At 36.1% G+C, this 18,642-nt stretch overlaps 1 protein-coding gene across 4 annotated transcripts in view; it reads right to left on the bottom strand.

Moving 5' to 3' along the window:
* ATG5 (autophagy related 5) overlaps nt 1-18,642 on the bottom strand; it is a 65,825-nt gene that overhangs the window by 13,043 nt on the left and 34,140 nt on the right. For 3 of the 4 annotated variants that reach the window (XM_071741231.1, XM_071741232.1, XM_071741234.1), the window contains one exon: nt 10,621-10,738. In XM_071741231.1, coding sequence (XP_071597332.1) covers nt 10,621-10,738 — 118 coding nt within the window. Of the gene's footprint in view, nt 1-10,252; nt 10,483-10,620; nt 10,739-18,642 lie in introns of those variants that run through there. The other variant, XM_071741233.1, reaches the window with a different exon arrangement.

Below are 18,642 nucleotides of genomic sequence, written 5' to 3'. Positions count from 1 at the left end.
CAGCTCATGCCTATTCAGCTGAATTACCTCCTCCCTTATATTGCTTATTGAGAAAAGTCTCTGGACTCCTAATCCATGAACACTGCTCAATTTTTCTGGGGGAGTACTAATTGGTCTAGACCAAAATTAGGCCAGAAAACTGCAAATAGTCATTCAGCACAATACAAATTCTATCCCTCTCTTGTTTACAAGTATAAATAAAACCACTGACACCACAATGTCGAAATCCGGTTGTGCACGGCAGTCTCTTGGTTGAGAACTTCATGTTGTTGCAAATCTTCACAGAGGGTCACTGCTGTCTCCTGAATGCTTTGGTAGACACAAAGTCTCCTTCAGAGGTTCACTGCTGTCTCCTGAATGCCTTGGTAGACACACCAAAGTCTCCTTCAGTTACTCTTCCACCAGCTACAGCACTAAAACCAGCAGTGATTGTGCACCACATGAACATTAACAGGGTGATGACCCCTACTAGAAAAAAAAAATTTTGGAGCATTCTCACATTCTTCATGAAACTAACCATAAAAATATCCTTTAAGTCTATATACTTTTGCTGTTGCTGACATGCTTGTTTCTGTGAGCAAGCATATATGAGAAACTCAAAGAAATGTTTGGGTGGTATTTTTTCTGTGAAGTTTTTGATGGCTTAGTCATACTGAGTGACTCTGTGATCTCCTGGGGGTGAGACAGGCTGATTTAGATCAGGATTCAAAAAATCCAAATCTTAACTCTGTGACTGACCTCAGTGTGACCAGGTGCAAACCACATCACCCCTCTGTGTCTCTAATTTCTCCTTCTTTTTGTCTCTTTTTACTCATCTTTTGTATAAGTGATAACTTTGGTGGGAACACACTGCAATGCTTGTAAAGTGCATGAAGAACCTCCTAAACCACAAAAAAAATATTCCTTTAAAAACTGAACATTCACCACAACCAAAACATTTTGTCAAGAGGCTTTGATTCCAGCTTTCCTAAAACTCATATGCAAAACAGATTACTAACATAAAACTCGCCCAATTTCTAGTATTTTTCCACAAGCTTTTCTTGACTGCCTAGATTTTCAGAGCCATAACATTCCACCAGGGATTTGAGGGTAGGACACCGACTCTCCCAGGAAGCAGAGCTCTACTGCAGCCCATGAAGAAGACTGCTCTAGGATGAAAAATCTCATTTCTCTTCTTCAGAGAATTTTAGAAGTGCTGGCTTGTGATTTCCAAACAGAATAAGCTAAATTATGAAAAAGTTATTTTATTCTGTGGAGGATTTTACTTTCTCCATTTCATACTACTACTGTTAATAATAAACTTAAAAAACTTTGTTGTGCCTGAATGATGTCATTGGCCTTCTGACAAATTTAAAGAGAATAGTCTGGAGTCTGATATTAATAAAACTTATTGGGTGGCCGACAGAATAAATTTAGCTAAAGCTGAACAAATTTCTAAAAGCTTATCCAAGAAACAGGATTATTTCCCTGTTGCTGTACCTCTTCCTACATTCTATCCTTTTGAATGTGCATGCATGTACGTGCCCAGAAACCACTCCTATGTAACAAAGAAAAAACACATTACTCTTGTGATATTAGGAAAGTTGCAGGATGGAAGAGGAAAGACTAGAATAGAGTATTTCCATAGAATAGAGAGCGTTTCCATTACAGTGATCATCTAGTCCAACTGCCTGACCAATTCATGGCTGAACAAAAGTTAAAGGATATTATTAAGTGCATTATCCAAATGCCTCTTAAACACTAACAGGCTTGAGGCATCAAGAACCTCTTTAGGAAGCCCATTCCAGTGTCTGACCACCCTCTCAGTAAAGAAATGCATCCTGAAGTCCAGCATGAACCTCCCATGGCATGGTTTTGAACCATTCCCACTTGTCCTATCACTGGATACATAGAGAAGAGCTCAGGACCTCCCTCTCCACTTCTCAGGAAGCTGTAGAGAGAGCCACGAGGACACTTCTCAGCCTCCTTTTCTCCAAACTAGACAAACCCTAAATCTTCAGCCACTCCTCACAGCACATTCCTTCCAGCCCTTTCACCAGCTTCATTGCCCTCCTCTGGATGCATTCAAGGACCTTCACATCCTTCTTCAATTGGAGGGCCCAGAACCCCACACAGCACTCAAGGTGAGGCCACACCAATGCCAAATGCAGCAGGATTATTCACCTCTTTTGACTGGCTGATGGTGCTGTGTTTGATGCAGTTTGCCCCTTTGGCTACCAGTGCCCACTGCTGCCTCCCATTGAGCCTCGCTGTCACTCAGCACCTCCAGGTCCCCTGTGGCAGGGCTGCTCCCCAGCCACTCCTCCCCCAGTTTATACTTGGGCCAGGCATTTGGACTTGTTAAATATCATCCCATTTACCACAAGGAAAGGGGCAGAAAGCTCACTAGCTACCAAATGGATAATCTTTGTTTAGTTGATTTGGGGTAAAGTTGAAACAATCCTTAAAACCGAGTTAGGCTTGCTGTTTCCTGAGAAATTCCATGCATAAATATCACAATCAGCCCCAGATCCCTACCATGTTTTTTCTTTTCTTTTGAGAGCAAGCAAGCCAGAACATTCTGCATACATAGAAGTCTTCTCTGGCTAGGTAAAGAGCTTGTTCAGATTAAGATGGCTAACAAGAAGCCATATAAACATCACAGCTGCCACACTAGTAAATCTCAGTTTACTTGCACCTTTCTGTGCATGTCAAATAATTCTGTATTAATTAATTCTGTAGTCATGACAACTAATTCTATAATCCCAAAACAACTTCGGATAAAAAAAGAACTACTAAATCAAAAGGCATGCAATTTTAACACAGAAAAATTATTTCAGTTTTTTGGTTTGTTTCTTTTTCCAAAAAAGCAACTGGAGCAGGTAGGCGTCTGGGTGTAGCAAAAAAACAAAACCAAAAAAATCCCAAAAAGTTGCAAGTCAAACAGATGAAAGGCAGATGCAGAAGGATAATCCAAGCAGATGGCCTGCTTGGGGAAAGAAAATAGGCACAACTAATGACTCACACCAGAAAGGAGAAGTACATGATGACCTCCTCTAAAACGCCAGCACGACAGACTCAAGGACACCAGCAGAGTGGAATAGCTTAAGTCTGAAGTTCAGTTCTGACCTGAGAGATGATTCTCACAGTAGAAAAGACAGTGGACTAGAATTCATATCCCTGGAGGGCTTTCAATCACCTTTCAGAAGGCCTGCACACTACAAAACCTATAACCCTTCCGTATTTCTAAATTTAGGTGGCCTGGAAAAGTCTTTCGACGCTGTACCTCCACAGCACTGAGAAGCACTGAGAACCTGCAGGGAGCACAAGCAGACAAATGTACTGGTGAGACTTGGGGAGCAAAAGCTTTTTTTTTTTCCTAAGTTTGCTCACCACCAGAGCAGAAAGGACTGGGATAGTGCTGCTCCTCTTCTTGCTCTGCAGCTCCCAAGCTCCAGCTAATTCTGACCTCAGACAGAGCAAGCCCAGCTATATTCCACATCAATCCAAAGGTATTCACCCGGTATACATTCACCTCTTTGTATTGCACTATTTGTCACTTGCTTCAAAATTAGGAGCCTTCGTAGCAAATCTAATCTAAATTCAATTTTCTGTTTGACTTACTGGAAGTCAATGCTTCAAAAACTGAGGGAGAACAAAACCAATTAATATGTAGTCTCTCATACAATATGCATTAAAAAAAAGCTGCGAGTTAATTGAAAACAGCTGATCCCTAATTTCACAAAATCATTCAGTACAGCAAGTCTTAAAAGAAAAATCCTGGAAGTCTTTTTGATCCTCGTTTTATTTCTGAAAGAACTAATGACACTGCTGTAGAAAGAGGTCAGTTCACACAGCTTTTCTGAATGAACAACAATGCTGTGAATACTGGGATTGATTGATAGCCTACTGTTTGCGTCATTATGTCCAAATGTTTACCATTTGAGTCTTCAAGGAAGCATGAGACAAAAATCAAAACAAGTTTTATGAAGACTTCAACAGCACTGGCAAATTAAAATTGTATCCAGAATTGTTTAGACATGATAGCAGTGGGAGAAAACTGTTTCCTTCTGTATTATACAATTTTTATCTTTGCGTTATGCACAATGTCTTAAATTTCTGGTGTGGAAGGAGGCAAGAAGCCTTTTCCTCCCTGAGAACAACTCTGTTTTCTATCATTTTAACCCCTTTGGCTCTTCAAAACATTCTGCTGAACTCAACACTGGTTTCCTCTTGCAGTTGTTGTTCTATAGTTATGTAAGATCATACTCTGTTCACCCCCTCCCCCTAATGAGAGGAGCCACCATTTCTAAAAGTATTTACAGTATTAGGATGTTCTTTTACAGGAACCTTATGAATGTCTACCCTCTAACTGGCAACAGGAATCATCAGATGCATGGAACCATGGCAAAATGCAGCATGACCTCTCTAGCAGCAACAAACAGATAACAATTTGATTTACCTGTCATTAATGATACTGTTGCTGTAAAGAGGTAGCCTAATCTACCTAATCTCAGTAAGACAGAGGTTATTAGATAGTAGGGAAAAATATCCTTTAGGCACAGACAGTTAATTTTGTTATTCAGCAGTTTTGGGAAGAATACCCATAAGTAATGGCAGAATACCTATCAGCTATGTGACCCTATATATTTACAGGTAACAATGTGGTTTTAATATCTTACCTTCCTTACCTGCATAGAAACTGTGCAGTCTAAGAAACCACTGGCAATATCAAGCTTCATTTTACCCTGTTCCATCATTTTCCTATCTGTGAGAAGACTTAGTGTATTAACTCTCAAGTGATTTAAAAGACTGCTTCACTTTCTGCAACTGGAACTACTGCTGACAATTCCACTTTACCACACAAGAACTGTCCAATTAAAGGATCAACTTTTGTCTGCACAAGTGGCATCCACAAAGCATAGGAGAGAAGATCAGACAAGTACAAGCTGTAGCATAAATAATCAGCATAATCTGATTCTAACCCTGTAGTGCTCATGAAGGGGTGTTTCATATTAAATAAAACAAAGACATCTGTCATGAGCTTAGAATCAAAACGATGTGATGAACAGACTACGAGAAGTAAAATTAGGTCTTTGGACTGTTGACTGGGAAGGATCTTTGTAAAATTTCACTGGTGTAAAATGGTGAATGAAAAGGGGGACACTGGACAATTTTATTCTGGACTTCCCTCAGTAACCAGGACAAGAAATGGTGATAGAGAGATATAGTCCCATGGTATTTAAATATTTTAGATTTTAATTTTCAATTATAAAAAAAGTGTTGGAAAACTCAAGGAAATGGAAGTAGAAGCATAGATAATGGAACACCATAGGATGGAAAGCAAGAAGAAAGAACTAAAACAGAAAGGACAATGGCTAACTACTTCCCTGAAGATCTAGATGTATTTCTATTGAGAAAACAGCTAAGGTTTCAAAAACTGTAAGAACATTTATACAAATTATGGGGAGCTTAGTCAAAGATGTAGAAGAAGCAATTTTAAAGGATGCAAAAGCAGGTATTAAAACAGTAACAAGGGACAGCAAGAGTTACATATGACTAGAATAGAGGTACTGAAGGAATGTGATGAAGGCAGAGGGAAGGAAAAGCTACTGACCCATTGACATGAAAGTAAGATGGTTCAACAATGTTTAAAAATTATATTAGATCAGTTCTAAGATATCTTCCAGAAGAAAGTTCTATACAGTTCTGCATTACCAGACTGTAGGGTGAAAAAAGAGCATCTTCTCTGAATGTTCTCTTAATACTGTATTACTCTAATAGATGTATACTACTAAAAAACATACCCATTCTCCTTTTTATTCTAGAGGAAAAATGTGTCCTTTACAGTTAGGATGATAAATGTAATTGCCACAAATTTTAAAAACTAGATTTGCTTCTTGGTTCTTGTTCTAATTCGAAGTACTGCTTTCCTTCACACTTTCTGATACTAGTAACGTATGAATTGCATAATAAATTTAATATTTTTCAGTCTCTTCATATACATTTTGACAAACAGTTTCCAAACTATTAAGATTCTCTGTGGTAACTCCACTGTGGTGCTTAAGGGGAAAGATCAAGGTAACACACTTCTTGCAATCTGAAGAATTAAAGGATAGGCACTAAGTAGAAACCACTCTTTGCTTTGGTCTAACAGTGCCCAGGACAAAAAAACCTTTATCCTTCCATTTTCCACTGATTAACAGTTTAAGGAGATTAAACTATTTAGCAATCCAGAAAGGTGAGTACTGCACAGCGTTCATTAAGCAGCATATTACATATATAATTGAATAAAGGACCAGTTTGGGGAGAGAGAGAGAGGGAAGTATGGGTGGGGATAATAATTGCTCAAGTTTACTTTTTTAAAGCACTTCAACAAACAATAAAAGCCTTGAATAAATAGTTTCATGAGATAATTTAAATAAAATGCAGTATCTAAATAGTTACCCACAGCCTGTAACTGCCCAAACTAATATTGACACAATATTTTACTAAGACCCTTTTCACTACCAGTGTTTCAATGTTACTATTCAACCTGTTCTGCTGCTAGTACAGCATGGTGTATTCAACAGCTGGTAACCAATACATATCCTCAGTCCACATAAATATGAATACATTTTTTCATTGAAATATTTTTTTCTCAGCACAGTTAAAAGAGCGACTTAATTACATCCATGTTTCCTAAAGCAAAGGCATATAGACACTGTGGGTGGTTCCTGAAACCCTTCCCTCTCTCTTCTTGTGGTGGTCCCTAAGTGTCTGGCAGCAGGAACAGTTCACATATATGGCTATTGCAAATGCTGAGTTTGAAAATTATATATTCTGTGTTCCCACGGCACAAAGCTCTGTTATGGATATCACCACAGACAAGTGATTTCCACATTTACTACGAAGTTTCCAGTTGAAAGGTCACTGAGAAAGAGAAAACCACGGAGGAAAAGGGAAACAAAAGAAAAAAAAGTTCAACAGATGGAGAAAGAAGGAGAAATTCATATTGACTGTTGAACTAACAAAAAGATGCACCTCATGTCACCGATGCACTAATTCACTACAGAGAGGTTTAAAAAAATCATTTTGGAAAAATATCTGTTACTCTTTGAAAACATAAGTAAAAAGCTTGAAAACAACACCAACTATGCCCTCAAGCATACCTTTGATGAGATGTTTTTTCCCTTTGTTCAGAAAAATTAAGTAGATCTTCGACAACACTGAATAAAGTCTGACGATCCAGATGTGGAAAACAGTTTGCCATGATTTTCTAATATGCCTTTGATAAGGCATTCTATTTTGTTTCAACATTATTTTAACACCTTGACCAGAATTAATTGAAAATGTAGATTAAGACAAAACATAAGGGTTTACAAGAACAAAAACCAGGAGTTACCAAAACATATCCAAAGAGGACAATTTTCAATATAATGAAATTCAAATGGTTTTGACCACAAGCTATTTTTCCTTCAGAAACTATTATAACAGGATTTTCCTGCAGAAGGAGACTGTACTAACAGTATTTTACAGATCACACATTAAAGTAAGAGACAGAAGTATAAACTTTTTTTGGAAGGTGGGAGCAAAGAAGAGTAACAAGGCCTAGAATTTGACTTCAGAGTGTCTGGTGTTTGCACACTCAAAGCCCCAGAGTTCTCACTGATTCCAAGCACAAGAAAAATGCTCAAGCTGATCACTGGATTTTTCTGGTGTTCTTCAGTAAAAAATGTGTGGGTTTGTAATACTTAGCTTGCCTATTATCCCATATGAACTAACTTCCTAGGGAGAAAAAAACTAAATTTAATTCCCAAAGGCAGCATTCAGCTGCCTAAATTGCAATACTTCCTCGAGTACATTCATTCCCCCATCCATCATTTCAACAATCAGGAACAATGATTTTTTCACTACAGAGCCCTGACATGAAAACATTCCCAGCCTGTGCAGGAAGACAAAAGTCACACAGAAAACAAAGGGAGATGCAAGATACAGAGTGTTTATAAGCTGCATAATAAATGCTCAGTATGCATATGTATGGAAATTAAGATTGTACAGACAGTCTACAATTGTAATACCCCCTATTTTTCAAGCATTCGATTTCAAATGAATACAACTCTTTTAGAAGAAAAATATTTACACATAGTTTCCCAGGTTTCAACAAAATGCTTGCAAATTAAATTCTCATATGCCTATAAAATGGACAGGAACACTCAGCTCTACAATCTCTTCTGCATTTGGAACTGATGGGACCATCTATTGACAGAGGAACCTTGTTAAATTTTCCGTGAACCAGCATCAGAGAGAAAATCAGAGAGCTGGGTTTCATGGAGACTTCAGAAGCACAGATGTGCTGAGGTTCTGTAATCTCAGAAGTGTAGCCCACTTGAAGGAAAAGGGAGAAGTATGTTCTCATTATGAATGGATTAAGCCAAGCAAGAGAAAAATCAAATTTCACTTAGCCAGTAAGTTGAATCATTGGTGAACAGAGTATGATGAACTGAAATAGCCAAGTCAAACCAGTGCTAGCTACCCTTCACACCTTTTAAAAACAAGTGATCTTACCTGTGCATCTTCCTCAGCAGTAAGAATCACTGTTGTCATGGGCATTCATTTTTTCAGGTCATTTCCCATAAATCTGATCTTTTCTCTATCACTCTGTCCAGGTGTTCACAGTTATGATGTCAATTTTTGGCTTTTGCCCTAATCTCTTTCATCCTGCCACACTGTTCATAGGCCCTCTCCCCATCACGTTTAATGACTCCCAGATCTATTCTTTTCTTCCAAATTACTTCTTCAGTCAGTTTGCCTCCCCCTCTGCTGGTTCTATGTATCAATCTACCTCTGCATCTCCTGAAGGGTTTGCATTATTTTTTGCATCTAGCTCAGACAGCTTTCTTCCTGTTATCTACCAGAAGTGGAGAACACCCAGAATATGAGGGAACAACCGAACAACACAACAATACAAAGCTGCATTACAGAAGAAATTCTGCTGAACCCTAGACAGCTCAGACCTGTGTGAAAGTCATTTAACTTTTTGAGGTGCTCAGTAGGATCTTAAGAATCAAAACTAGGCCAAAATTAAGTAGATTTGTACAGGAACAGACAAGCATATTCCAGTATAAGGAAACCCTCCAAATTTCAAATTGCTCTTTTTAAGTGTAAGGCTAGTATTTTTTTGTTTCTTTCTTTCTTTCAAATGACCACCCCTTTTTGCCTCTGTTGTGTAAATGGCATAGGGGCTTGTTCTAATGTTTAACAAGAACGAAGCAAGCAATTAGCATAGGATGTTTCTATTCTGCTATTAAAGGTTGGCTCATTAGTCAACATCTGAAAAGAAGATGTACTAATGGGAAACACTAAGCCACTGGTACTCGGATAAAATTACATTACATTCACACTTTCATTATAGACAGTAACTAACACACCTCCCATCTGTAGCTTTAGCAAATTCACATTAGAATTACCCTCCATTATAACCTGGAATAACTTCTGCATAAATGCTTTCTTTTTTCTTTTTTTTCATTTAATTTGTGCACTTGACTGTCTTCCAAGTCAAAATCCATAATTCTTCATATTCCTATCGTTATTTTTAGAAATAGTTTCCATATGTTAACAAGTATTAAGCAGGGTTAAAAAATACTTTGCGATTCCAGTTGATTTCTAAGATCATACTTCATGAAATCCATGACAACTGTTTGATTTTGAATTACACAAGTTTTGTGTACATCATCTTACAGATATTTACACTGATTTCAAATTCAGTGCTTTACTGTCAAAAGGTGCTGATAGTAGACTAGTCAATTCTGTGCCAAGATCATCTCTAGACTATCAGACATTTCTCAAAGCAAAAAAGCAAACAGCAATTTATTGAATTAAAAAAAAAAAAAAAAAAAAAAAAAAAAAAAAAGACTACCCATTTACAGATACTGGTAAGATACAGCAAGAACAAGATGGAAAAAAACCCTAAATAATCTTGATCTTAGTTTGCAGAGTACATAACTTGTACATTTAACCAGCCTAGAAAGTACAAAGAAGTTTCAATAGTTGCAATATCTGACAGTAAAATAATATAAAAAAATGCTTACTTTTCTGATAAAGTGCCAATCAACAAATGCTATTGCATGAAATGATAAAATGCTACATGAACTAATTGGTATCTTGTCACAGACTACTTAACAATCACTTTCTTTTCTGGAACATTTTAAAAGCCTGGGCCTTATGAGGGATAAAAGTTATGAAAATACTTTCAATTTCTATCATTTTGTACTTCTACATATGAAAAATGCATACAATATAATATTAAGGTAATTTAAAAATTATGTTGACATTGCTTTAAGAATGCTTGTTTAAAATATAACTAAACCATTTACATTATTTTCTAAGAATGTGAATTTTCTAAGTGTGATTGCAGAGGAGTATATGGATTTTAACAAAAGATCCAGAGATTATTTTTTCAGGAATGCCTAAGGACTCAGTCTTATCCTCCCCAAACACTGCAGGTGATGTATAATGAACACACTAGAGAACAAGGAAGGAGTGAAATCTGAAACTCTGGTCATAAAACCATATTTTTCTTCCCACAAAATTCCCACATTAAAACCCCCAAACAATAAACAAACAACAAAATTATTTTATTGGATAAAAGTTCTACAGTACCTTCAGAGGTGACAGCACTGGGACACACATCTTTTAGCAGATCTCCCAAAGTATGCAACTGTCCTCCTGAAGCAATTGGTCGAAATAGCTTCTGTATAAAGGGTCTCTCTGTTGTTGCCTGTTTTAATAACAAGATTAGCAAAAACAACAATTTAAGGACCATGCAAATATGTAGCATAACACACAAAAGACAGAACAGAACAAGACTGCAGCAAAAATAACATTTGGTATTTCTTTTTTTTTCTCTCCTTGCATTCCATTTGTATCATGAAAAGCAGGGAGTTTGTTTGCTCACACTCCAGAAAACTGTGAAGATAATTTATAAGCAGAGTCATGGATATAAAACCATTACATTTTTTTTTATTTTAATAAAATCTGCTTTAAAAAAGCATTTCAGTATATTCTTTATTTAAGTAAAGCAAGCAATGAGCACAAACTTAGGAGCTCAACATACATCTGTATGTTTTGTCAAGTCAAAGCAAATGTCCAATACCTTCTGCAATAATCTATCTTCCTCCTTTTAGAAACACATTGAGCACTTTCAATGGCAAATGAGTACCATCAAGCCATGTGAATTCCTTCCAGTACATTTTGTGTTGGAAATTCAAACTATTTCAGCTATAAGAAGCAGAGCACAATTTAAAAACAAATAAATAAATTCCTTTCACAGACTACCTAGAGTCTGCATACTTAGGGGATGTAAAGAACACACACGCCCCACTTCTGCAGATGCACACAGGAATTCAGAATTATTTAAACTACTGGTTCTGTTAGATCTTCCACATTATCATGATTTTTCTTTTTGTGTTAAAAGAACCTAAGTTAAATGGCAGTAACCACTGCCAGTCACTGTCCACAACACAGGCAATAAAGCTACAAGGGCTGCAGAAGCATCAAAGTAGATTATAGAATCTACAGATGCACTTATTTAGAAACTATGGTTTTGTGAAGTAATCCCATTCTTTGAGTATCTGTATAAGCAACTACAGGGCAAGCAAGCATCTGATACTGAAAGGATGGGAAAATCCTGACAACTTGACCTCTTCTCCCAAAACGGTAACCGAGCCAGAAAAGAAGTAAAAAATATCATGTCCAACCAACCCCCAAATTTTAACCAAACTCTAAATCGTTGCTGACAAATTTCTGCTAGCAGGTAACTCCAGAAGGCTGCTGGTGTGGGCCCCATGTGACCAGGCCCCATTAAATTACACTTTCATCACATACTATCTTAACAGGAAAAAAGCAATGGCAGCCACTACTCCTTCCAAATTTAGTTTCCTCCCACTCAGAAATTAAAAAACAGAAACAACTCAACATGGACACAACATCTAAAAGTCTTTTATCTGCTGGGGGAGGTTTTTGGGGAAAAAAAAAATACGAAGCATAGTAAAAAACTTGAAAATTAAAAATCAATTCTGCCAGCAAGTTTCAATGTGGTCCCTGCAACTTACCTACATGAAAAGCCACAAGCATTAAAATAATAAAGTAAAAATAAATAAAAATGAAATAAAATAAAGTTTGGTTTGGGTTTTTTTTTTGTTTGTTTGTTTTTTTGTGCCCAAAACCTTGTAGGCATTCTAGGGTAGTGCAATGGAGAACTGCTGACACACAGCTATTTGTTAATTCTTGCAAAGTTTCCAAAAATGAAAAAAGCCTTTTTCCAGTTTTTCTTATGAAGGCTGATCAGAAAGAGCTGACTAGCTACTGTAGTCAATTCTGTGTTCTCAGGTTAGCAGAATGTGGATACAAACAGTGCTAATGAAATGTCTGAACATTTGAAAAATTATGGGAGGCACTCAGCCAGCAGGATACATCTCAGACAGATCCACATTTGAGAAGTAAACTCTGGCACATTATATTGAAGAAGTGTACCTCCAAAACACTGAGGAAAAAAGTGAAAAAAATTAAGAAAAAACCCCAAACAAACAACCCCAGTCTGAAACAGTTATAGCCCTAACAATTTTCTATTATATTGAGTTGTTTGTTTGGGTTTTTTTTACATATAGTCATTAATTCACAGAGGTCTCATCACAGCTCCCAGGTGCTCACCGTCTGAAATAGCAGAAATGGAAATAAACACCAGAAGGACGCAGGTAAAGTTGGTAATCATTAACAGAATTTAAAGACAAGAATTTCACAAGTGGACATTGCATTTTCTCATTATTTATTAATACATTACAGTCAATTTATTTCCTAGTTATCATAAATTAATGCCATATTATATCAAAACTAAAGATGTATTTGCCTTCTACACAGTTGCTAACTACTGCAAAGCAATATCCTCAGCTGCTCTCATCAAACTTCATAGAAAATTAATTCAATTTTAAGTGTTAATTCAATTTTAAGGTGGCCCCTCCTGAACGAGCCCTACTTCTGATCTTAAGTTTGACAATTTTAGTAACGTTACCTATAGTTGTTTCAACTGCTGCATATTTTGACTTTCATTATGAAGGGCTATTTGGCTCTTAAGCTCATATCACAGGCCAACAGAAATATTTGACTGGCTTCAAAAAAAAGAATCACCAATTAATAAATTTATTTAAGTGTAAATAAAAATCACTGGTCTTCAGTGTTAAAATGATAAAAGTAACTTCATCTTGTTTCTACAAGGACTGTGATTCACCAATATAATTCCATGGGCAGAGCATTACCCCAATGTGCTTAGATTTCTCTCCTCCCACCAGCAGATGCTTATGCATTAAGAGTCATAATAAAAGGCCCATCCTACAATCTAGAATGTTTACAGGATAGCTTTTCAAAGTACCTTAGTCCTAAAGCAGCATCAATCATTTTAGAAAAATCATATTGTCACCCTTTAAAAAAATGTCATATCTAGCAAAAGAAACCCAACTTGAACACAGGTTTCTACTCCAGCATTTACAACACACCTGAGGGGATACCCAGTGTAAGTGCTTACATAATGTAGTGTTTTGTAGAGTATTTGCTTAACCAGTCATGCAAAACAGAAATATCTCTAAACTAACCCACAAAGACATCACTGCATAACTGTTAAGTAACAATGATTTAAAATAATCTACATCAGGCCTAAAGCATGCATTTGTACAGCATCCATTGTTTCTTCTAACTAAAATTGTAAAGCTTCAGTAGACTATAGTGCTTTTGAAATTATTTTATTTTACACTCTAGCCCAAATGTAGCTGTGAACTGTTAAAAGATGCTGGATGCATCTGCAGGGTACAACAGGAGGGAGTCAGTCAGTAACTGCTGAAGACAGATCTACAACTAAAATTCCTGCAGGCAAAGGAGCATCTTAAGACAATCGCCTGGCCCTAAACATGCAGTGCATTTTGCACTGACCATGTTCAAATTTAGTTATCAAATAATCAAACATTCATAAATGCAAATATTCGATTCAAAGTTAACTTACTTTCTAGAAAGTTGGACTTTATTGCAACTGAAATTTCTCATTTTTCTATACTACTGCATAGCATCACTAATCTTGTGCTTTACAGAACAAATGAAGACTACACTTTTTAAAGAAGTAACAGTGATAGGGTAGTGACAGCAAAAACAAAACTACACTACAGTGAGAAAAAAAATAGATTAAAATTTCCAATTCAGGTGTACTGGCATTGATGTTATGGTAATAGGTGAGGGAAAGTTTTAAGAAGCCCTTTAAGGCAGAGTAAAGCCTCGTGGGATCAGAGACATGGTTATAGTTACATCCTGTGCTAGCAATTGTAACTCGTTTTCTTCCCTATCATCCTGCCAAAAATAAAGTAGTCATTCAGCTTGCCTGGTCCTTTTCAGAATCAACAGAACATCAAACACTGCAAGAAATCTGCAATTTAATTAGTCAGATATTTTACACAGGATACATCTTAAAATGAAAAACATAACTCATGAGCTGCTGGGGTTTAATCTGTAAAAATTAAAGACTATTTCTGTTTAGAGGAAGGGATTTGGATTTTCTGCCTAAACACTGCTGCTACTCTAAAAATATTTAAACAAATAAAAAGTTAGCATACATATCAAACCCACAAAGAATTCCTTACAATTCCCATTTGTGCATAAGCTGGCAGCCTAAAACTTTAAAACTTGAGACTTCCCTACAGATTCCATCATATTTTCAGTAAGTTGTCAAGTTCATAGTCTGGGCTGGTTTGTAATGAACCACTTAAATTTAAATTATGAAAGATTTTGTAGTGTATCATTTTATTTAAACTGAGTCAACCCACTCAAGAAGCTTTATAAGTATTACAAGTTTGCATAATGATTTAAGTCATTTCATATAAAAAGGAAAGTACAGGAAAATCAACCGCTCCCTGAAAGTAAAATTAATTATATATACATTTTATTAAATATTTACTCTAAAGTCTATTTGCCATGTATTTTCTGTGATGTCTTCTGCTTTTTAGAAATTATTTCAATTAAAAATCTCAATGCATATTAAAAAAGTCAGTAATTGAAAAGATGACAAATTGATGTATTCACAGAAACATCACAAAGCAGTGTCTGTCTGAAAGCAAGATACTGCAAGGACCCATTCTAGCACTGAAATGCAGTGTGTATCTTTGGCTTCTTTTTGTTTAAAGTTAGACCAGAATCTCTGAGCACTTCATTATGGAAAAGGCATAAGCAGCTCACTCACTGGGAACTAGACATGCAGGTTATCAGACAAAAAGATTAAATGGAAGTGGCAGCTAGGACTGAAAATCAACAATAAACTCAAATAAGAAAGAATTTGTCAGAATGGGGAAGAACTACTTCTGGGTACTTAATGAAAAAGTACTGAGGACCTAACCTGAGGTGGCCCCTCCTGAATGAGCCCTACTTCTGATCTTAAGTTTGACAATTTTAGTAACGTTACCTATAGTTGCTTCAACCGCTGCATATTTTGACTTTCATTATGAAGGGCTATTTGGCTCTTAAGCTCATATGACAGGCCAACAGAAATATTTGACTGGCTTCAAAAAAAAGAATCACCAATTAATAAAAATATCACATCAGAGAGAGCTTTTATACATGTGGAAAGCTAACATCAGATGGCCAAAACAAGTCAGCAAGGAAGCCAGCAAGGGAGCCTATGCAGCAAATACCATCCTTGATGTAAGAAGATTTATATAGCAAGGTAAATGTTGACTATCATCATCTAGAAAACATGTGACCATATGGCAAAAAAAATCCAAAAGCAGGCTTAGTTCAACTCACATTCTGCATTACTGCAATGCCTGCAGGCTGATCAAGCTGGTGACCATAGGAGATAATAACATGCTTTATAAAAACTACTGTCTCTACATAGACCTCTAATACTTCCCAGCACCACTCAGTGCTGTTGTTCTATGCTCCATATCCCCAATAATGCAATTTGTTTAAACAAAAGCAAAACTAAAGATCAATAATTTGCTTTTGCAATGGCCAGAGTAACTAATAGATTGTCAGTTTTATAAGTTGAATTCAAGTTGCAAAATATTTATCAATACAGAAATGACCAATATTTCCAGCAGTCCTTCTTTGGGCTTTCCTGCTTATTTCTTGTTCATATAACCTATTTAATATTTCAAATTATTAATTTATGTTCCATCTACCAAGACATCTTAAGCTTATACTAGGATGACACAAGAATCTAGTGCGATACACACATCCCAATGAAATCCACAACTGCATAGAGATCATGTAGATAGAAATATTGGTACAGCTTAACTGATTGTTCTAGGTGATTCCTATTTCACCATTAAATTCATAAAAGCTTACAAGAAAAGCTAGGCAAACATTGAAGGAAATACTACTCTAAGCATAAATCTGCTATGTTAAAACTACATCTCCCCTTCACATCCATTTGTAATCTCAAAAAACACAGGAGACTGCATTACTTATTAAATTGGTTTGTTTTCTCCTACGGTCCAGTCTTATCTTTAACTTGTGTTTTTAATCTTAAAATATTTCTCTACGCAGTCACTGCTATTTCCCAGCATACCTTCCAATTTATGCTTCCAACTACACTCTGAAAGATTTGTGTGTCAGCTGGAGTATTTTACTTCAAAAAATACTTCAAAAATCATTATACTCTTACTTCTTCATAAGCTGTTTTATAAGCAATCCATTTATGCTTCAGTCAGGATAACCTTCAAACATTATTGCCAAAGTGTGCTAAGACACATACACTCTCTAAGCCCAGAGATTCAGGTTACAGCATAACTTGAAATGCATTATTCAAGTGCCAAAACACACCACTGATGTAATGTAATTTCCACTACTGTAGTATATATATAATATGTACAAACACTACGTTCCAGTAAGTTAGCTGCAAACCTACAGAGCTGAAAATAAATTATGTAAAATAACCCATGTTTGTTAATTAGAAATAAACATAAATTGTGTCCACTTTTCAAAGAATTCTATAAAAGGTTATTTACTCACATCAAAATAAATGAAGGAAGCCTTTCTTTAACAAGCTGCTATTACTCAAAGAGCAGTTTGAGAAGCTGGAGGAAAACAGATTCCTCTCTGATACAAGATATTTAAAACAACAAATTGATTCTTGTATCTTCATTATGCATTTGGAAAAAATAAATAAGGATGTGGTATGTTTCTTTCCACCTCAGTTTTTGTATGATGGCAAAAAACTCTCCACAAGGGTTACTACATCAGTCAGAACCATTGTACTTCTATATACTATGATACAAAGACAACTTTTTGACTTCAGCTTATAAAAATCTCAGTGTAAGATAAAGAAATCTTACACCCCAAAATACATCTATTAAAGCAACTCGCAAAGCAAGTTACCTGCTAGATATAAAATAAAAGATCATTTAAGTAACAGTTCTGACACAAAAAGATGGCTAAAATGAGGGACACTTCCCATGGACTCTGAAATTATCATCACAAACATTGCCAAAGGAGGAAAATAATTTTAGCTACCATACATCTTTGTTAAATTATACACAGTGTAACATCGTGTTTTAGCAAAATGACTGTCATAAAGCCAACCATTAAATAAATGCATTGCATCTGATGACCTCAGACAACTGGAGTTCCAATACAAAGAGAAAATATCACATTAATATATTGACTGAGTAAAAAGAAAAAACCTCACAGCATAATGCTAGTTGAATAAATGCCTCTCAAATACCCCTGAGTCACTTTCTTATTAGCCCAGTATTTTTTCTGTGCTGTACAGTCCTTAAAATCACTGTATTATTCATAAATTTGTTCCAAGGTGTATTTATTAAATTCAATTTATAGGTGGTGTGGTAATAGCAAAGATGACTTCTAGAAAAACAGAAACTTAACTAAATAATTTGCCCACATTCATATTGCTTTACTAATTTGTAAGTTGCCCAAATTCCTGCACAAAAAAGTATTATCTACCTGTCTTCTTAAGTTATTATTTTACTTCCACATATGAAATTCAATGCCAAGAGCCCACAGACCAGGTTAAAAAAAAAAAATAGAAACTATAACTCAGTTATTAAACCATTTCAATTGGCTTTTTAAAATCTCTCTTCCCTCCAAATATTCTCTATTAGCTCTTAATGTTCTGTAACACAAAGAGATGGAAGAAGATCCATTCTCTCACTTTTTATGCCCACAGGTTAACATTGAAACGATTCCAGTGTGAAAACCAACAGAGGCTTTCAGAGAAAGACAGGCTCAAGTTTGTAGATTTCTTTTTGAAAGAATTAAACCAAATAACAGATGCTCTCTATTAATCACTCTCTCTTCCCAGATAAAGGAAGGAGAGAGAATAGGGAGAGAGACTCATGGGTTGGAAACTAAACTACACAACTTTAATGAAACAGTAATGATAAATAGGAAAAATTAGGAAAAATCTTTGGCCCAGCTTCTTATAAGAGACATAGCTGAAAGCAAAAGTACAAGACAGAAAATCACCTTTATCCTGGCCCAAACCAGGACACCCTGAAAAACTCTCCATCTGTGGATATATAGTAGATACATCCAAAGAAGTGATCTTTGTCAGAGAGGGCTAAAACCCTCCAGAGCTAAAGGGGTACAAGCTGTAATCCAAAATACAGTGCAGACACCTTACCTAGAGCCAGC

The sequence above is a fragment of the Heliangelus exortis genome, chromosome 3 (genome assembly GCF_036169615.1).
Source record: "Heliangelus exortis chromosome 3, bHelExo1.hap1, whole genome shotgun sequence".
NCBI lineage: Eukaryota > Metazoa > Chordata > Aves > Apodiformes > Trochilidae > Heliangelus > Heliangelus exortis.
Note: the sequence above shows the minus strand (reverse complement) of the source record. Positions and strands in the feature narration are given on the sequence as shown.